The sequence below is a fragment of the Rousettus aegyptiacus genome, unplaced genomic scaffold (assembly GCF_014176215.1).
Source record: "Rousettus aegyptiacus isolate mRouAeg1 unplaced genomic scaffold, mRouAeg1.p scaffold_m13_p_3, whole genome shotgun sequence".
NCBI classification, from domain to species: domain Eukaryota; kingdom Metazoa; phylum Chordata; class Mammalia; order Chiroptera; family Pteropodidae; genus Rousettus; species Rousettus aegyptiacus.
Genome location: NW_023416306.1, coordinates 25,928,995 through 25,951,257, shown reverse-complemented (window position 1 = coordinate 25,951,257; position 22,263 = coordinate 25,928,995). Strand labels below are relative to the sequence as shown.

At 36.6% G+C, this 22,263-nt stretch overlaps 1 protein-coding gene across 3 annotated transcripts in view; it reads right to left on the bottom strand.

The window, feature by feature from the left end:
* Window positions 1-18,959, bottom strand: part of TEX10 (testis expressed 10) — a 40,377-nt gene extending 21,418 nt beyond the window's left edge. For 2 of the 3 annotated variants that reach the window (XM_016162582.2, XM_016162580.2), the window contains exons 1-7: window positions 18,782-18,959; window positions 15,204-15,392; window positions 13,003-13,715; window positions 12,392-12,635; window positions 9,605-9,717; window positions 1,995-2,233; window positions 1,119-1,254 (exon numbers count right to left, since the gene is read on the bottom strand). In XM_016162582.2, the coding sequence (XP_016018068.2) occupies window positions 1,119-1,254; window positions 1,995-2,233; window positions 9,605-9,717; window positions 12,392-12,635; window positions 13,003-13,715; window positions 15,204-15,383 (1,625 nt within the window). In that variant the 5' untranslated portion in view covers window positions 15,384-15,392; window positions 18,782-18,959. The remainder of the gene's footprint in view (window positions 1-1,118; window positions 1,255-1,994; window positions 2,234-9,604; window positions 9,718-12,391; window positions 12,636-13,002; window positions 13,716-15,203; window positions 15,393-18,781) is intronic. The other variant, XM_036238794.1, reaches the window with a different exon arrangement.
* Window positions 18,960-22,263: the final 3,304 nt, after the last annotated feature.

Genomic DNA, 22,263 nt, shown 5'->3' with positions numbered 1-22,263 from the left:
AATTTAAACAAAAAAACTTAAATGTACCACAAAGTGACAAGTCATCCACCAATAACACTATATTTACTCATTTAATTATTTGAAAGCCTAAGAGATTGCTAGCATCATTTATTCAGCGGTAGCATTTTCTAAGTTTTTACCCACTAAAAGTTCATGTAATGTGGGACACAATCTAAATTGTATTTTTTATCTTAAAGGACACAAACACTACTTAACTGTTAATTATTATACTATATTAACTTATTGATGCATTCAATGTGGGGTATCCCCACAACTAATGGCTTTGAATTTATGTCATTGCAGTTCTTTAGTATACTTGCTAAAGCTCTTAATGTCCCCTTACTCAGGTAATGGCGATCACTTTTGCTGACCTCCAAGAATTTAGTGGTATAAGCACTAAATTCTGTTGTCACAAAGACCTGAATTTAAATCTCAGCTAGCTCTTTTACCCATTAGTTGTATGACACTCACCAAATTATTTAACCTAAGCTTTTTTTCTTCTGTAAAATCAGAGTTAACAGTTCCTACACTTCATGGTAGTAGCATGGAAATTATTTAGATAAATTATGAAAAACACCTGGTTTATAGTAAAGATTCAACATGTTCCAACAACTCCCTGTGTATGCCGAGGTATCCCAAATCTCTATCTTCTAGCCTAACACAACTTCCTGTCTCAAATAAACCTCAAACTCACCGTATCAAAAAATTAATTCCCTAGTTCTATCTATATTTTGTTATCTGTCTCATCTGACAGCACCAAGCCAAGCCAAAAACTGTCATCTTGTATTGCCTTCATTCTTATACCATATGCTCCAATATGTCACTAAGGGCTAGTGGTTCAACCACCGTAATTTTTATGGGAAGTAAAAGGCTGGGACTGCTATAGTAAGTGGACAAGTGGAAACATGCTCAAAGAGGCCTTTAACTGCTTAGTTATGCGTAATGATTACTGGTACTATTATGTAGGCTTCTTCATAAAATTTTATCTCTCTTGTTAAATGCAACCAACTAGGATAATAAGAGTGAACGTTTCCAAAGATTTACTCACCCTATCATCTTATTTAAATAGGCTACAAAATAACTCAGTGAGAAAAAAGGCAAAATATATAAAACTTTACCTGACTCTGTAAGACCTCAGTTCTTCTTGTTGATAGATTTTACTAAAAAACTTTAGTAACAAAGTCCGAACTGGAAGGAGAAGGCCCCTCTGCTGATACAATGCATAAACTGCCCTGATGAGAGACTCTGTAACCTCTAAAAACAGAGAAAAAAACAACTACATATGAATCAAAAATGTTTCTTCCCCAGCCTCAAAATTCCTCTAAAAGCACAGTAGTTTTCTTCATTCCTATACAAAGCAGATCTCAGCCACAAACTGCTATCACAAAAGTCCCATAGCAATACCCTGACTAATATGAAAGCCAAACCAACCACAGATTACAGTATAAATTTTCCTAAGGGACAACAAATCTAAGTAGGAATCACAAAAATCAGGATCTTAAAAAGGTGAATAAGATGGAAACCAAACAGGAAAGCTTTGTTTTTTAATAAGAGAATTAATAAGTCACACTAAAAACTGACAATGTGACATAACTTCAAGCTAGGAGAGACAGACAGGATTCATTCCATAAGGAGCAAGGAAAAACCTCTCAAATTCTAGTTAAACTAGATCAGAAGAGGGTATTTTTTCATCATTAGGCTTGATGGCATTTCCTCTTAATACCTACTTCCTTTTACGCCAGTTCTGTAATCTACTAAAAATCTTATCAATTTACTTCAGAATGGACCCATCCATTTGCAAAAAAATGCTCGGAACCATAAACAATTTGTGTTCAAGTAGAGAGTCCTTTACAATTATGCTAGCTACCTTTTATGACTTGAATATAATTAACTTGACTACATGGAGTGTTTGAAAGTTACCAATTCAAAGCTAGACCCTAAACATCATGCATGAGAGGTCCTCTCTTAAACAAAGATAAAGTAGTTTCACCTACCTCTGTTTGGTTGTATCTGCATTAACCTCCATGATACTCCAAGCAATCTGTTCAGCTGCTTACTGTTTAGCCTAGAGCCATCTTCAAGGGTCTCTGTCACAAATTTCCTTATCATTTCTATCCAGTTGGAATCCTTTTGCAAAGTTGAGGCATTTGCCAGGGAGACCATGATATCAGACAGTGTTAAATTCAGTAAGAGATGATCTACATTATTAGAGAGAATCGTGCAATGCTTGAAGCTAAAAACAAAAACACACACATCTGTAAAGTGTGCTATCTACATGCCTGTTTCATTTACTATACTTAAAATAATCTATCGATGAGTAAAACAGTATTTCCTTCTAGAATAAATGACAAGTATGTAGGCAAGTTCTAGGACACTGTTTTGTAAATAAACCAAACATTATGGAATGAGCTTGTTAAGAAGTCATGAATCAGAGTGTATATTATTCAGTTCATTACTAAAGTTGTTATTCACACAGAAAGTATGGGTCCCTGTAACACTGCTTGGTAATCTTGGAAGTATGAGACTCGAAAATACACAGATTTGTTTAAAGCAGCAGATACTTATATTTAATGGAGGTCAGAGTAGATCTTGACTCTGCTTCTAACTAATCATGACTGTTAACAGAATCACTAATTTCTCCATTTCCTTACATGTGAAATAAGACTGGTCCAGATAAACACTATCCTGAAACAATTTGATTTCGTAACTCACATACAAAAATCAGTTTTTTCTAGATAAATTAAACACTTTTCCTCCAAAACTGAAATTTTTAAAAACCTCAAACTTAAGACTATAATACTCATTTGAGACTATAGTATGTTCAACAGCACAACCTATTTATTTCAAGTATAGAAAAATATTAAGTTGATTAAAATAAAAAAATATCTCTAACTTAACCGATTTTAAAAGGAAAGCGTTAATCCTGGATTAAGCATGAGCAAGGAAGGACCCACAAATACATGGAAAGGGAAATAAAAGTTATCTGGTGCTATCAGAGCATCAAATGTAGGGCTAGGAATAACAAATGAGCCTGGAAAGGTAAAATGGGACTAAAATACAAAGAGTTAAAAGGCTAAGGACACTAAAATTAATTCTGTAGGCACAGGAGTAACATGGTTGAAAACGTCTGTCAGATGATTCTATGGATGGAAAAGAAAAAATGAGTTATAAAACTATAAGCAAACAGTTATATGGCTATTTGTAGCAATCCGGGCAAGAGATGGCAAATGCAAGAAGCAGGGTCTATATTGGGGACAGTTAGGAAGAATGAAAATTAGCTGGATTTGAAGTTTGCTTAAAGGTATACGTGTGAGTTATGAGATGGTATGTACTGGAGAAATCAAGGGTTCTGCACTGGTGACTGGGTAAATAGAGATGACTGACATAGCAGAGAGAGGAGCAGAGATTGAGAAAACTAATTCCACTTTTGATACGTTGAGCGTAAAGTGTCCCCGGTATAAATTCAGGTACAGACAACTCAGTAAAGAAGTCTGATGCTGGAAGAAGTTGGAACTACTTAATAGAAATTACCCACACCATCACTCCTAGCTGCAAAAGAAGCTAGGAAATCAAATCTAGTTTCTATTTTGTGTAGTCATATACCCAGCTAAAAACTGGGGATTCTATCATTAAGAAAGGAGAGATGAAACCTAGGTCAGATGACTAGCAGTCTATGCCACAAACCCCAAATTACTAATAGGTTATTTGCCAAACTGCTCAGCATCCAAAACTGAGGCACGTTTTAAACTATACCACATGCAAACTGAATTACAACATTTCTTCATCACAAGTAGCTTCACGATCTACCCTAAGTTTATGTCAAACAGCAAAATCTATCACTATCTGGAAAGCCTTACAGGACACTGCAAACTTGGAAGACTTCATTCTGCTCCTTCAATAATTTATATAAAAATTTAAAAACTATACCAACTATCAATTCTATGAGGGAGGTAGGCCTCTGGGAAAACTACAATTCTTAGTAATGAAAATGGAGGTAATCAGAACCAATCCCCTCCCTAAAAATAACCTTAAAAACTGGATGTAATAGTTTTTTAAAATCTCAAGCATGCAAAGGCTAGTAAGATAGAGAACATTTGCTGGGCTCCAAAATCTAGGAAAAAACAAAATCCCAAAACCCGAGGATTAGTCCTGAGGGCAAATGCTAATACCAAAGACAAAGATGCAAAACTGAAGCAACCTTTTAGTAGACTCAGGGAAAAGTCAAAGCCCAGGGCCTGCAGGACTTTATTATCCCTACCCCTAGCTGAACCCTTAAAGGCTTCTCTTCCAGGGTAAAGGTGAACTGGAAATAAAAACAGCTCTTAGATAAAACTCAATCCCAGGTTAGCATCATCCCAGAAGTTTAAGTAACAATTCCTCCCAACTAGATCTTAGATTCAATGCAATTTCAATCAAAATCCCAGCAAGCTATTTTATAGTTATTGATAAATTGATTCTAAAATTTATAATGGAAAAACAAAAGACTTAGAATACCCAACACAAGACTAAAAAAGAACAAACTCGGAGGACTCATACTACTCAATTTCAAGACTTATACTACTACAGTAGTCAAGACATGGTGTTGGTGAAAGAACAGACACACAGAGGATAATTAAAGAGCAAAACAGACCCACAAAAATATAGTCAACGGATTTTTGACAAAAGATCAAAAGCAATTCAATGGAGAAAACAGTCTTTTCATCAAATAGTGCTGGAACAATTAGACAAATTCTAGAACTGAAAAAAAAAAAAAGAAAATATACTGAACTGATTTGTTTGACTACACTTAAGCAAAACTAAATAATTAAAACCTGAAAGATATAAGATATAAGAGAAATAGATAGAAGATTCAGTAAGTGGGTCTAACATACATTTAGTCTTTAAACACAAAAAGAGAAATGGGATCGCTGCATGTTTTTCAAGATAAAAATTTTTCAGGTCTCTTTAAAGACATTTCATTCAAGCTCTCAAGATTTACAATGTCCACTGAATCCCAAAGACAATTAATAAAAAAGAAAACCACACCTGCAGAAAATCAAACTGCAGAAAAGACAGAGAAAAATGTTAGGGGAGTAAAAAAAACAGGTATCTTTTAAAGTAGCAACAGACATATAACTGACTTTTTAACACAGCAATGAAAACCAGAAGAGTAATGTGTAATTGTCAGGGTGCTCGAAGAAAACTGCCAAAAATAGAGTACTACGTTCTGCTAACACACTCTTTAGGAAAAATAGTACTTTTACACAAACACACACACACCCTCCAGTAGATTCTTAATGATCCTACATGAACAGAGATACATTAAAAAAATAAAGAGCAAAAAAGGGAGGCAATACATGGATAGAGCTCAAGTGGTGGATATAAGTGCTCCAAAATAATTAATTTTTGCTTGAACACTCAAATTTTATCATTGGCACAAATACTGTCAGTCGTTTCCCTGGAACTGATAGGGTCACTTTATTTTTGAGAAAATGTTTACCAAATACCCATGTCTAAATAACCATAGTTTGTCTGTTAGTTATTCTTGCAAGTTAAATCATATCCATCACAGAAAAATACTCAGGAGTAGTATAATTGAACAAATGTATTTCCTTCAGACAATCATTATTCTTTGGTATATAGCTGAAATACTTTATGCAAGCTAATATTAAAATTATGTGTTCTCAAGGATCTTGCCTTAATAAAATTAGTAATTTTTATTGCTTTAGTAAGGACATTTTTAAGTGAGACTGGCATGTTCTTTTAAACAGTGAGTGCATGGTAATGAAGAATACAATGACTACAAGTACTTTGGTGCCACTGCCTAAATTCATGCTGATACCAGCAGTTTTACCCACCACTGTTTTTCTATCATCAGTGCAAATGTCAGAACAATGAAAAACACAAATAATGTCTTAATATAATTGTGAAAATAGTTCTAACCTAGTGGATCCAGGGGCCACAGACCACATTTTGAGAACTGCTATCTTAGATAAATGACATGAGTAAGCTGGCTATAATGGGAGAGGGAAAGATGAGTAGCCAGAGGACAGAACATTTTTAGGACAGTGTAACTATCCCCTATAATATTATCATAATGGATACATGTTACCACACACACGTCAAAATTCATAGAATGTATACTAAGAGTTAAACCTAATGTAAACTATGGATTCTGGGTTATAATGATGTGTCAATGTAACAAACGTATAACTCTGATGTGGAATGCTGACAGTGAGGGAGGCTATGCATTTTGGGAAGCCAGAGTATATAGGAACTTGGTACTTCTGATCAATTGTACTATGAACCTAAAACTGCTCTGAAAAATAGTCCATTAAAAAAAAATGAAATGTTTGTATATACACAACATGGATGAAATCATTATGCTAAGTGAAAGTAAGCAGGACAAAAAAAGGATGAAAATTGTGTGATTCTACTTATGTGAGATCTCTAGAATAGTCAAACTAATTGAAACAAAAAATAAAACAGTAGTTCCCAAGAGCTGGGAGGCAGGGAGCACGGGGAGTAATTATTTAATGAGTACAAAGTTTCATTTGGGAAGATGAAAAACTTCTGGAAATGAATGGTAGTAACAGTTGTACGAACGATGTACTGAATGCCACTAAACTTCATGTTTAAAAATGGTTAAAATGGTAAATTCTACGTTATGTATATTTTGCCACAATGAAAGTAAATAATATCCTTTGTAATTCTGTAATTCAACATACTATGAAAAATTTAGATATCAGGTCAAGAATTAACTAGGGGTACATGAATAAGTGTGAAGACCACTGGCTTAGACCATTGTTGACTCCCCCAATTTAACTTCAGTTGCCCCCACAGGCTAACTGCTAAATATTCAGTTCATTTCCTCATGAAGTACAAAAGCAGCCTGTAGTCCCTAAAAATGAATCACGGGGGAATCTTAAAAAGAATAAGTTATACTGCAAATCCATTTTTGCTAAAAAGTCCACAATTTCACTATCTCAGCCTCTTCATTAACTCCTTATTCGCCTTTTATATTTTGTCACAAATCACTCCAGGGCAGCTTTCCCTTGGACTCTACTTCCCCTATAAAAATATCAGGACTGGCTATTTATTACAAACTCTTATATTACCCTAAACTCTTCATTAAATTTATCACAGCTGATCATTGATTAAAGAATCACAGACGATAAGTATGTCTCCCTCATTAAACTGTATCCATGAGAACTAGTACTCTATCTCCTTACCACTAAATGCTCAGCATGTAATAGTAAGTGCCTTGCAAATACTGAGTCCGATAAATTTATTGAATAATGATGGCTTGACCATATACTCTTTGATAATTTTCTTGTATTTAATGGCCTACTAAACTCCAAACATCCTAATCTCATTTAGATGAAAATTATATACGAAAACTCTTACCAAGAAAAAACAAAAAACAAAAAACAAACCCACAAAATTCTATTCAAGAGTTCAAAGACTTTTGAAACTTAACCATGGACCTGATTAAAAACTTTTGCTCTAATAAGAACATTGTATGTGGGAGGGAAAAAACCTAACATCTTGCTCAAGAAAATATTTCCCTATTTGATTCTCTGTCCTCTCCAACTCGATACTCCTTAAATTAATCTTTCTAAAATATAGTTTTGATCCAACCAAAAGTCTTCAATGACAAAAGGATCAAGGCTGAAAGATAAATGAATTCGAGACAAATTACTTTCGGTATCAAGGCTAGTGAATAGCAGAAACCAGATTTGACCCAGATCTGTCCCCATGCTCTCCCTTACCTAATCCTATAGCTTTCTTGTAGGCTATCTCCTCTAGGTGGTATAATCTCTCATCCCTGACTCCATTTCTGCCTGCTAAAATCATATTCATGCCCAATTACTCTTCAATATAGTTTGTCTGTTTATCCTAATAATGATCTGTCTCTTCTATGAATTCCTAGAGTACTTCCTATATATGGACATTTGTATACTGCCTTATGTTACATATGTAAATTTACTTTTCCTCCTAACAGTTTTTTGAGCTATTGTTTCTCAGCTTCAAATCCACCTTTCTACTCTCTGCTTTGTGATCCTGGCACTAGGACTCTGTGAGCCACATCTTTTCTCCTTTGCAGCTGACTTGTTAGGCTATGCCAATAAAACGGTAATAGAAAAAAAACTGAAAAGCTATAGGAGGAAGGGATGCTCTCCTTTCTGTTTGCTTCCTAGTCCTGTTTTTGCTTCCTTTTGCTGCCAGTGCAACCCAGTAACTCTTCTTCAGGCCAGCAGCAGTTAAGTCTAGCAGCCACGGTTGATTAGAATTGGAAATTTTTCTGATAGAGGATGGATATCATCATCATGCCTCTAAGAAACACTAGCACCAGCTAGTCAGAACCTCCTTTGCTGAGTTCTGGACCCCAGCCCCAAAGGGCCCCTCTTCTGATCTCAAAGACATTAGCCCAGCTGACCACCAATCCCTTCCCAGCGGTCTGAGTTTTGGCTCCACAGTCTTTCCTACAAACTTCTTCCCCTGTTCTCCGTTCTCCCAGTCCTCGACACACCAGCCGCTTCCTGCAGTTGCTACCTCCACAGTACCTTACTGTTCTCTTGTCTGTTCAGTTTGTTAATACCTAGTTGGCAACTTTAATATCACATTCTGTTACAATCACTGTGTGGTTTCTGCCTCTTCACTGGACAATGACACTCCTTCTACCAATTTTATGACTTTTACCAATTTTACTGATTTTATGAAATCGCTTAGAACAAAGAGTATACCTTAAGACATCTGATTACCTCTATCATGAGATTTCATTTGTATTAAACGACCAAAATAAATATTTGGTGAATGAATAAAAAGCTCATCTTCCTGCAAATTTGCCTTATCACTTCTGAGCATACCCTTTGAACCCTGCTCAAACAGTCTCACTGATTCTCCAGGTAGTTTCTTCCTATTGGTAAATTTAAGAACCTTTTGACAGATTTTGAGATCCCTTCAAGTGTTTGCTCATTTGGGGGAACTGCATTTTTAGTGATCTAGCTTGTACCTGCTTATCTAGTTTTATTAGATAACTTGTTTTTTAATTATCTACTCTCACTTGAGGTAAACATTTTAAATAGTTTCTAGGCTTAATTTTTTTAAAACTCCACCTTCTAATCCACAACCCTTTCTATTTTTGTAAAACACAAACCTTTTTTCTCCAATTACCACTCTTCCTTCACGCTATGTGACTGATAACATACTAATACTGATATTAGTTTCATTCCCAGCTTCCTCATATATAAATGAGACAATTTGATGACCTTTAAGATACTCTCTTGGTTAGAGATAGTTAACCAGTGCCTCTCCCAAATAAACCACCAACCTCAGCAAATTTTATTAAAATCACATTTCTATAATTTGAAATTTGACGCTCATTTATCACAAAACATTCATTTTACAGGTTTCAAAAAAAAAAAAAAAAAACTGGGGGAAAAAATTCCCAAGGCTCAAAGTGACTTGCTCAATATCGACCAAACCATTGCTACTTTTATTTTTATTTCACAAAATATAAACACCTCATAGTATAGAAAGTTGCGGTTTAAGGCTAATTATTTTCTGATGACTTCAAGTTAAACATTTTTTAAGACCGTACGATGGCAAAGAATTACAATACCTTTTATTTGTCTCTTTCCTTCTATGTTTGGTTATTTCTTTTAAGGAGTATGGAAAATGACTCATAAAATGATGTCTGAAATCAATAAGATAATTCTTTCGAAGCCATGACTCCTATTAAAATAAGCAAAGATTAGAAAACTTACTAGAAAAAATTTTAAATAACCATTAAAACTTTAAGCAGAAAAAAAACTTTAAGCAGAAATTTGACAATTTGTCAATATTCAACTATAAATTTACCATTATAATATACTTGCTATGACATAACATGTAAATAAATTTTGAAATCAGAATAAACTATTAGGATATCCACTTTTCACCCACAGATCTTTTTGGTGCTTAGTAACTACTTGCATTTTATCTACTGTTTAAGAGAAGAAAAAGGGAGAGCATAAAGAAGATTTAAGAAAATCCTGAACTTGAATCAATAATGCAATATTTATAAAATATACAATAAAGTCTTCTACCTCATGTTCTATTTTTACCATAACTCTATTCCCCAGCAATTCCATAATTTCCCATTAAAGGTATTCAACACTTTCACAAAGCAATGAACTCCTCTAAAATTCTTTAGCAGTATTTGTGAATGTACCATTCTCTTCTGCTTGAAACAGTCTAATTCCAGATTACAACCCTCTTATTTCTTCCAATCCAGAGGACTAACCATTCCATTTTTCCAGGGAACGGGGTTTCTTGAGATGTGGGACTTGAAGGTGTGAAAATAGCTAGTGACCATACAACTCCTTAGTATCCTTAACTGGATTCTTCTCTTTTTCCTATAAATGTAGTCTCGACATCTCTCAGACTTCTAAAAGGCATCTTAAATTTAACATGAATAAACTGACCTGTCATTTGGACCATAACACAGGCCTCATCTTTGCTCCTCTTTCCTTCACTATGCACACCAGCAGTCTTGCTGGCTTTAACAGAATACAGCTGCTTCTCATCACTTCAAACACTAACTACCATTCTACTCCAAACTATCTTTATCTCTTACCTAGCTTACTGCAACAGCCTAACTGGTATCTCTGCTTTTCCTCTTACAAAGCAGCCAGAGTGATCTTTTAAAACATAAATCATGCTTCAAAATAACACAAGAAAGGAGAAAGAGAATAGGTGTGTAGGTAGAGCAGGAATGGTCATCCATGAGATGATATGGGCTTCACGAATTTGCTAGAACTGAATGGTGAGCACATTTGACTTTATTAGTGTTCTATTTGTAAATTCAAAATATTAAGTAAACACAATTCAGACCGTGCCACTCCTGTGCTCAAAACCCTCCAAAGTCTTTTCACCACAAGGTAAGGAATTAAAATCCAAACTCCTTACCATGGACCACAGGGTCCCACATGAGCTCGCTCACTTTTTCACCCTCACCTTCTGCTATTCTCCCAGTACTTCACTTGCACAGGCCTTCCTGCTATTCCTCAAATATGTCATATTTGTTCTCAATTCAGTGCCTTTGTACTTGTTGTTCCCTTTACCTAAAAGGTTCTTCCCACAGGTCTTAACAAGACTTGCTCCTTCATTCAGTGGAATTCAAATATCATGAAATCATTTCCTTACCACTTTTAAATAGCTCCCCCTCACTCTATTCCACATATTCTCTCTTTACCCTGCTTTACTTTCATCTTTCTTCCTAGTATAGACATCACACATATGTTTACCATATGTCAACCCCACCAGATGATAAGTTCTATGAAGACAAGCACCTTGTCAGTCATGCTTATCTCTGTATTTCCAGAGCCTACACCAGCACCTGGCACACTACAGAGCAGTGCTGAACAGGCATTTCTTTAACAACAGAATTGTTCTATATCTGTGTTGTCCAATATAGTAGCCACTAGCCACACGGAGCTACTGAACACTTACTATGTGGCTAGTGTGGCTGAGGAATTGAATTTTAATTAATTTAAATAGCCATATTTATAGATGCTCAAAAATCTTTGATACATGATTGTACCTGACTGTTCTTCACAAATTCTAATCCTTATGGGAAAAAGACAACAGCAATGAGACATATAAACAAAAAAAGTTGCAAGCATTAAAGACAAAGCTAAGACACGACAAAATTTCTATACTGACCCTGAGGCTATTAGTACAGAAGCCCAACTGAAGGTAAAGGACAGAGGGGAACTAACAGTGGGAATAGTATCAAAAAATAAACTAAAATGAATTTTAACATCACCTATACAAGATATATATTCATACTGTCTCTAAAATAATAACCTATAACCATAGCTTACCTACAGTAAAGGTAACTTTTAGAATGTTTTCTGACCTAATATCCTTTATCAAAACAAAAAAGCATACACTAAGCAAGTCTGTGTGTAGCTTCTCTAAAACATAGTAGTTTAAAAACAACTCAGGGTTGGCTATGAGATCTTCGGTTTGATTCATTTCTGCTAAACTCGGCAGTATGGCACAAACTGGAAGAGACTACTTAATAAGCAACTTTTTTAATCCTAAAAGAGGCCTCCAGAAAGTAGAATGTTCCTACATAATCAATATACCATAAACAATAAATTGTAACCCCACTGTGAATTATATCTAAAACAAATGAAATCAAGCATATTGTTATACATTTAAATTTTTAAAAATATTCTGATAACAATCTCATAAAACTATTTTAATTTGTAATTTGGGGCAAAAGTAAGAAACAAGTTTATAGTTAAACGCTGGGAATGTTTTGGAAAATGCATAACCAATTAATAATATGCTGATATCTAATCTGTCCATTTATGATAAAAGGCATTACTAAGAAAATAAAGATCACATTAGTTCTTACCAATTTATGGGTTTCATCATGTTGTTTAGAGAGTTTCCACAGAAGGGAAATAATATTAAGAACTTGCTGCATAACCTGCAGCGGTTCTCGTTCTATACCATTTCCAACAGAAGCAGCTAATTGTGGAGGCACAGCTTCAATCCAGCACTCGATTAGCAACGGAATTATTATCTCAATGAATCCTTTCAAGTTTTCAGTAGATGACAAGCCTTCGTCCACATTGCCTAGTCCTCCAACCAGGTACCTAATAAGGAAGGGTGAAAATGAAAAGAAATTTAATGATTAAAAATTATTACTCCTTAAATCTTAAAGTATGAGTAAAATGAAGCACCATGAATTGATAATTATATTAATCAAGACTAGTAAGAAAAACAGAATTCTAAGATGACAAAGCCAAGAGACTATTAAGTTTTACTTCTCGTTAGGCTTTGCTAGTAATGAATTAATATTTTTAAATGACTCCTCCCATCAGTAAATAAAATCAAATCATGAGTAACTGTATGAAAACATGGAAGACAACTATGTGTCTTCCCATCATTAGTCATCAATGGTCAGCAGTTATAATTCAATATAAGAAAACTGAGTGTGGACATAACTGAAATCCTTCTTACCGTAGCCTGAACTGTGAACTGACATTTGGCTGTGAACCCCCATTTTCATAAACCTGGATGTGTTGCTGGTCGTTGGCATGTTCCTTCCAGTTGATAAAAATGGACTTGCTAGTGGCATGGTTATTTTCTTTTTGTTCCTGAAGTCCTTCACTTTCTCTCAACCTACTGGATCCATCTGCCAAGGCCTGAAGGAATTTACTTAGTCTCACTAAGACTTTCAGCCTCCACTGCTGAGAAGTGAGTCTCCGATTAGGATTTACAGAAAGTATCCAGGACTGGGATCTGTCTCTATTTACCAGTCCTTTGGACAGCTGCTGATGAGAAATAAGTTCTACAAAATTCTTAAGCAATATACTGCTACGGCCAGTAATTAGATCTGGATACTGTTCCAGCAGAATGTCCAAAACTTTTAAAGAGTCTTCCTGAATTCCTTCAGTAATGTGAGTCATGGCACTAGAGAGATGGGCACTTACCAAAGGAAAAAATGGAGAAATTTGTTCAGCTCGTATTTGGGGGGCCAGGAATTGAAGAAGTTGAACTGCTGCTAATCGTACATTAGCATCTTTATCTGTAAACACAGCAGTCACTTCACTTAATATGTTTGAAAGGTGTGCATCAATTATAAGAGGGTACTGAGACAAAAGGTCTTTAAGTCCAAGAAGAGCACTTTGTTTAACCCCAGCATTGTAGTGATGCATCTGTGATAGCAAATCCTATAAATAAAAATAAAAATACAGATTTAAGGTATATACACACAAAGATACACACACATATTATATCATTTTCAAAAAAGCACGCTAACTAAAACTATGCCAATTAAGTGACACTCCTTGGGGAAACTGCTTCCATGAGTATTTCTAAACGTTACTCAGCTTTTATTAAGATCAGAAACATTGTTTTATCTTTAAAATAGTTTTAGCTTAAAAAAAATATTCATAATTTTTGGTTAGAATTTTCTCTTTGTGAAAATAACCAGCATGCAGGCTTAGGCGCTTAGACACAGTATCATTTAAAGTAACAATAATCATCATCACTATTTAAAGAACTACTGTACACCAAATATGTGGTAGTTACATTTGTATACCCTTAATTTCACAGGCCCTTTCTGCCTTTTTTATATGGTTTTTCCAGGATGTTTAAGAATTTTTTTCAGAGTATTACACTTGACAATTTTATTTGTGGAATAATTTACATAATCTGAAAAAAAACGACGTCAAATACCTTTTTGATATTATTTAACCTCTGGAGCTTAAAAGCAAAAATAGAAAATGTATATACTCACAGACTTGTTCACTATTATACACAACAGCATTATTCGTAAGAGTCAAAAAGTGGGAACAACCAAATGTCCATCAACTGATGAATAATAAAGTGTGACCTAACCATGCACTAGAATACTATTTGACAACACAAAGAAATGAAATACTGCCCTGATACATGCTATAACATGCATGAACATCAAAAACATGCTAAGTCAAAGACTGGTAAAAAAAAAACACTGGATATTATATGATTCCATTTATATAAAATATCCAAAAAAAAGCAAATCTATACAAATAGAAAGTATATAGTGGCTGCCTAGGGGGAAAGAATAGGGACTGACTTCTAATAGGCATAGGATTTCTTTCTGAAATGATAAAAATGTTCTAAAATTAGATTATGGTGATAGTAGCATAACTATAAATATTTCAAAAACCACTAAGTTATACACTTTAAATGGATGAATTTTATTATGTGTAAGTTACATTTTAATAAAGCTGTTAAATTTTTAAGCAAAGCTACTAATCAAACATCAACTTTGTACATTTACTATGAACCTATAATAAACTATGTGCTATAAGGGTTCAAAAATGAGTAAGACAGGATCTTATCTCAACGAACCACAAAACAGCAGGAAACTGAAAGATCAACAACTTGACACATTAAACACATCAAAAAGTTAAATGCATGATATTTCCAGATGATATATTAAATCACCAAGTAAGTATACAAGGGAGAAATCATGTGGATTTAGCTGAGGAAGTCTTTCTGGAGGTGAGAAAGCTGCAGTAGCAACATCAGATTTAGGTAACAAATGAACTTCAAACTTCACCTATCGATAAACCTGGAGTTAAAATAACTTTTCAAAAAAAAACACTAACATTCTAGATGACTTCAAAGGAAATCTAATTTTATCAAAATAATATATATGATTTATTTACCTTTATGTTAAGTTTTCTATTGTTTGTTGGAAGTGTTCCATCCTCTTTGAGTTGCTCAGGCAGATGTATAGTCTTTGTTTTAAAGTTTGTGATAGTAGCATTTTCTAATTTGGGCTTCTTTTTACCAACTTTTAGTTTTACTTTTTGAAAATCATCTTGGCGTTTTCTTTTTTTGGTCATTCTTGAGTGCTGAATGAAAAGAATTAATTTTTAAAAATGGACGAAGACAAGGATAAATTATAAAATTTCAAAGAAGGTATTTTTCAGCACTTACACTACCATGTATTTCGAATAGAGAATCAAGGCCAATGGTGACTATACCAAAGGACTAAAATATTAAGTGAAAAATACCTTTACAAAGTACCAAAAAAAAAAAAAAGCAGATTATAAAGCAGAGTAATTAACAGGAAGGCAACAGGCTTGCCGCTGATTTATCAAGGTTTCTGAGCGATGGACCTGTTGTCAAGCAATTTACTACTGGAAACATTTTGAAAAATTTTTTAGAGAGTAGGACTGAGAGGGTGGGCTGGAAAGCAGCATAGAGTTGCTAGAGATATACGGTATATACCGTGTATCTACTGGGAAGCTCCTGGCCCCTAAAAGCCCCTGAGGAACCTCTAGTAAAACAAAGTTTGAAAACAAATGTTATTTAATGCAACCTGTAATAGTTATGAAAAGTTTCATGAAACTAAGCTAAGTACTTGAAAAATGGGTAAGATTCAGATATGCTGCAAGCAGAGTTAATGAGCATTTCATGAACAAGGAAAACGGTACAGATCAAGAGTAGGGGATAAGCCTGGTATAGGCAAAAATGAAGATACCAGCCTTTGAACAGCAGGAAAAGTTCAGATTAAACAAACAGAAAAGAGTTTCCACAAAAAAGAAAAAAGCCAGGATAAAAAGCAGTACAAAAGGAAGCAATAATAAAGTGTAACAAAAGGATAAGAAACAAGACCTGCTAGGACACAATTATAACTCAGGCATAACTATGTCATCTTGCTCTTCATCCAAATCTTCCCACTTAAACACACACTCTTTGATCTATGTTTCCTACCCATTCCCAGGCCACTTCTTAAGTTCTTTATTTCTACTTTAGACTGTTCAATAGTTTCCCACTGGTATTCTTGCCTTGTCTCTACTGTATACTCTTGTCCATTTTCTAGAGAATCACCAGAGAGCTATTTCCAAACACAGATCTGACCAGGCTCAGGAGCTTTTCAGGGGCTCCCTTACAGTAAACTTCTTAGCTAGACATACCAGGTCCTTCCCAACTGCCTCTCCAGCTTTATCTTCTTACAAGCTAACCTCAATCTGAAAAACAATACAAGCTAAACTCAAACTAAAAAACAGCCTCCTATACCTGGAACTCAGCTCTTCTTGAAGTCTTTTCCTTTTCCAAATAATGAATTCTACCTTCCACTGCACACCCACTAGAGTAGGTTAAGTATCTGTGGAATAAATAAAACTTCTCCTGGTCTACCATAATTATCCTATCTCCAGCTATTCTTTCAAAAGTCACAACGCTACACAAAAAAAAATTGAGTAAAATAAAGGTTTGCCTTATTGTGAACAATAATAGCTGATGCAAGCTCAGGCACCTTGCCTGAGTTCCAGAAATCCAGAAGTCAATCACATATGACATTATATTCAAATTCACACAATTGCAAGGTTTTACTACATTAGAGCCCTATAGGTAGGATTCGGCTACATAGGTTAGGAACAGATTCTAGAGCCAGACTAATTACTCTACAACTTTCTAGCTATAGTTTAACCACTGTGCTTCGTTTTTATCTACAAAATAGGGATAACTCATTATTTGTAAAAATACTCAGAACTGCTTGGCACACTGATAAATGTACAACCTATGAGCACAGACGTGTATATTTTATTAAAATCTCAGAACTAATGCATACCAAGCACATTAGATGCATTTTATATATATATATATATATATATATATATATATATATATATATCAACATTAAATTCCCTCAGAACCTTGTGAGGATGGTGAACCAAATCCATTTTAAAGACATGGCTCAGAAAGATCTGTCAGTCATTTATTAAGGAGTTGATGAGGAATTCATACACAAAACAGAGCTCTGCAAAACCAGCTCTATGTTATACATTAAAATGGAATTAAGATGAGGATTGGAAAACTGAGTGGCAGAATGGCTCACCTTATTTCATTTATCCCAGTCCCAAGTTTTCATCCCACCCACAACTCTAGTTATTCTAGTCTGAAAGCAACATCTTTTAAAAAGAAGGCCCTGATACTCACCTGGCCTCTTAACATAAAAATGGTTTTACTTAATTAAGCAAGCACTCTTGGTGAGCTTTCCCTACAATTTTATTACTAGCGTACCAGAAAGAAAAATAAATCAGAAAAATCTAATGAATCAACCCTCCACTCTGCAATCCTCTACTATCTTTGGCCACTAATTACCTGATAAGTGTCTAAAACACCGTCAAGCTTATGCCATATTATCCATCACTCTGTATTTGTCATAATGTTTTCCCTCTGTTAGGAAAATTAGGAGGGTTTATAGCCCTTTACCTTTTTTCAAAAAAGCTGGTTAGGTTATTTTTATGGTACACAGTGAATATTTTTATACTAGGAACTCAAAGTTCTATTAGCAATTTGTTATTTTCACTTAAAGTACAAGTTTTCATAGCACATCAAATCAAATAGTCCAACTAAGCCACGTTCGCATTAGCCAGTATTGAAAAGAAGGTAGGCACTCCAGCCTCAGGGGCTGAACTCTCACATCTCTGGACCTACACAGGTGAGCCCCAAAAGTTTTAAAACTGAAACTGATATGCCAACTGGGGGTCTTCTAATTTCAAGACATCTTGGAGTATAAGGATTTTGACCGAACCAAATTCCAGCTAATTTGTTTGCCACCTCATCATCCTCCCTAATTTCCAAATTTTTTCCCTTCAAAAAAAAAAAAAAAAATCAAGGAGAAAGCACATTGCACTTAGTCTTTGAAAATTTCTTCTCCAATCCCTTTTACGCTCATGAGTTCCTTTAAACTCTATTGAAGGGGCCAATCGGGGAAACCAGACTTCCCTAAAGCAAATGCCCCAAAGAGGGGCGACCCGATAGAACCTGTGGTCCAGTTCTACTCAACACCTGGATGGCAAGAGGGCCGACCAGGAAACGACTGCTCATCCCCACCCCGTCTTCAGTTCCGCATCCCAGAAGTGAAGACCTGTGGGTTTTAAAAAACTATCTTCACTCTTTTCTTCTGCTCTCGCGGACCTCAGTCAGGACCACCGTTGGGGAACTGGGGCCCAATCAACACGCGCCGGCCTGAAAGTCTTTCAGACCTGAAACCGCTCGGACCTGCCCAGTCATTTTAACGCGCTTCAAAAGCCCGCGGGCGCCCGCCTCCGCACTGCCCCGCTCCGCACCCAGGCCCTGCTCCTCTGCGGTGCGGTGTCCCAACCCCCGGGGGGACGCAGGATAACTCCGGCCGGCCCTGCACGCCTGGGCCGCGGACAGGGGTACGACGGCCCCGCGCACTGTCCCGCGCCCCGGGAGGGCCTGGCCCCGACGGGCGGCGGCTGCTCACCTGAGGGCCTCGCCGGGACAGGAGCGCAGAGGCAGAGAAGAGCGTCCGAGCAGAAGCCCAGGGAGCGACAGCGTGCCCCGCCGGCCACAGCCTCTCGCTCCCGCAGCGTGTTTTCAAATCGCCTCGTTCTCACGCGGCCGCGTCTCCTTCCGCTGCCCGGAAATCAGGGCCCCTCCTCCGCGGCCCCGCGCTCACGTGACCCGGGCCCGCAGCCGCGCGCAGCCGAGGAGGAGGGGCTCCGGGGACTGCAGGCCCCGCCCCTGGGAGGAGGGGGCCTTAGCCGGAAACCCCTGTCACTTGGGAACGCGAGGAAGGACTGCGCAGGACTCTAGGACGAGCCGGAGGATAAAGCTAGGTCCTAGGTCCAGCCCGAAATTCTCAGACCTGTGTGGTCGTGTCGTCTTGGTTACAGCTGGTTGACTGCATGCCTTTTCTCCCTACGCTAGACCACGGTTCTTCAGACCTAAAGGCACATTCAAAGAAGAATATTAAGTTGAATTGAGAGAGGGACCATAGAATTCCTGAGAACATTAACCTGGATGGAGCAATTAAGAATTAATTGACAGTGGGCAAAATACACCCAGTAGCTGGAGTCTTAGTTGAGGATTTTCCCTAATACTTCAGTTTCTCAGCACTAATATTCCTACTACTGAAATTAAGGGGGTTCGGGGTTATGAAGGGAGGGATTAAAATGCTTGGAAAGGTAATGAGAAAGCAAGGAGAATGGGTCTTTGAAAGATAGCCTTGCCACACTGGCAGATGGCTTGGAGGAAAGAGTGTCAGGCATGAATTTTAGACCTTGATTCAATTTATCTCTACAGCTTACTAAATATGACTCAATAAAGCCAACGACCGAATCACCCTCAGTTTACTGGGTAGGCATTCAGAGCAGTGATACCTGAGGTACCTGGGAGACCCAAGCACTGCAACTAAAACTATGCCTATTCTTTGATAAGAGATAAAGAAGCAGACCAAGATGCCTATCTCTCCCTTCCCTGGCAACACAGCCATACGACCACAATCTGCTTGAATTCCCATAAACATCTGAGGGTCATCAGCATTATCTGGTATTAAAAATTATGAGACTGCATCAGAAGATGAGAGGTTTCTTGCCATCCAGACATGTACCCTGAACTCCAGACTCATATTTAACAGCTTATTCAAATTATCCCTTGGATATCACTATACCTATCAAGGTAACCATGTCCAAAATGGAACTCTGAATTTCCCCCTGAAATCTACTCTTTCTCCAGCTTCTTCATCTCAAATAGCAACTCCATCCTTCCAATCACTCAGGCCAAAACGTTTGGGGTTTTGGCCTGGCTTCTTTCGTATCTCATTTTTAATCCATCGGGAGATTCTGTTGACCCTATGTTCAACACATCCTGACTTCCACCACTTAACACCACTTCTCTGGCTGCCATCATGATCCAGGCCATCTCATGATTGCTGTAAAGAGCCTCTCGACAAGTGTCCCTGCTTCCATCATTGCATTCTAGTGTGTTCTCCCTTCAGTCTAATACCAGCAGAGCAGCTGTGTGATTATTTAAAATCTAGGTCAGGTCAAGTCACTCTTTGGCTCCAAACCTCTCAATAGCTCCCCATTTCATTTGCAGTAAAAGCCAGAGTCCTTATGATGGCCTCAAGGTCTACTGTATTCCTCTGGGTACTCTTCCTACCACTCTCTCCTTTTTCATTCTGCTCCAGCCACCCTTGCTTCTTTGCCCTTGGTGAAGTAGGCCTAGGGGTGATATAGCTCACAGAAAGACTGGTGACCTGGCCAAAGGAAGAAGCCTGTCTTTAGCAATAGCCAACTCTTGCCATAAAGTCTCATTTTCAAGAAAAAAATAAAAATAAAAACAAATCCAGGAATGTTTATAAGAAATCTGATCCTTAAAAATTGGTAAGCAAATACATTTAGTGTCCTACTTTAAAATACTGTGTGGGCCAAACAAAATATTTTTAAGAAGGATGAAAAGTATGTACATAAAAATAGGCTTTTTCCAACTCTAAGATATAAATTCAATAATTATAAAGATTGTCTGCTTAGCTGAGCCAGAATAGATCTCTGATAATAAGTATATAACTAATCAAGGTCTTTGACCCATGCCAGAAAAGCAAGTACAGTGAACATGCTTTCTAGAATGTGTAGGATATTCCACCTCCAAAATCTGTCAAATTGTCCACACAAAACACTATATTAGTGTCCTGGGGCCACTGTAAAAAAAAAATGCCACAGACTAGGAGGCTTGAACAACAGAAACCTATTGGCTCGCAGTTCTGGAGACTAGAAGTCTGAAATCAAAGTGTTGGAAAGATTGGTTCCGTCTGAGAGCTCTGAAGGAGAATCTGTTCCATGCCTCTCTCCTAGCTCCTGGTAGCCTTAGATGTTCCTTGGTTTGTAGACAGTGTTCTCTCTGTGTCTTCACATCATCTTCCCTCTGTGTGTATCTGTGTCCAAATTTCTTCTTTTTTAAAGAACCCCAGTTATATTAGGCCCCACCCTAATGATCTCATTTTAACTTGACTACCTCCATAAAATAAATAAGGTCACCCACCTTCTGAGGTACTAAGGGTTAAGACATCAACATACCTTTTTGGAGAAACACAATTCAACCCATAATGGCCACCACGATCTGTGTTCAGAAATGCCTATATTTCATCACCTGAACATCCTCTCTTTTCTGTCTATGCTCAGAAGCATCACGAGATTCTAGATTAAGTAACTTACTACCACACTGTCTACCTAACCTTTGCAGCTTCTCTGTTTTTATACTGGGATTCCAGTTAATATTTGATTTGGAAATTGAGTACCACTGCTAAAAAGATTGAAATAAAATAATAAACTTGATTTTATGATGTCAAGGCAAATAAAAGCATAAACATATTAAACTGACTCTTATGTTTCCACAGACTCTTTGAAGAAAGCTGAAAAGGATAAAATGAGTCAAATTTGGTACTTTAACCAGGGACAAAAATTCAAAGCACATTCTCTAGGAATTTATTGATATGATATATGCAAATTACTTGGAACAATGTCTCGAACATCATTAAGCCCTCAAAAAATGACAATTGATATCACTATTGATGATGTATCATTGGGCCCTCTCTGTACAAAATGAAACTTTTAGTCAGGTTTCCTAGATAAAGTAACAGGAAACCAGTTCTGCTTTTAAATTAAAAGAAATTTATTTAGAGAATATTGAGTAACATGGATGGTCAGGAAGGCTGTCTTCTTCAGGTTTGGAAAATGACAGGAAGGAGAGAGACCAACCAAGAGCCAGGAGTACAACCATCGTTACACCACAACAACTATCCAACACATAAAAATTGGAAACGAGGAAGTAAAATGATCTCCATTTGCAAATATGATTGTATACCTGAAAAAATATCAACTGAAAAGCTACTATATACAATAAGAGAATTCAGAAAGGGTAAGGCAATATGAAATTAACATTTAGAAATCAATAGACTACACATAC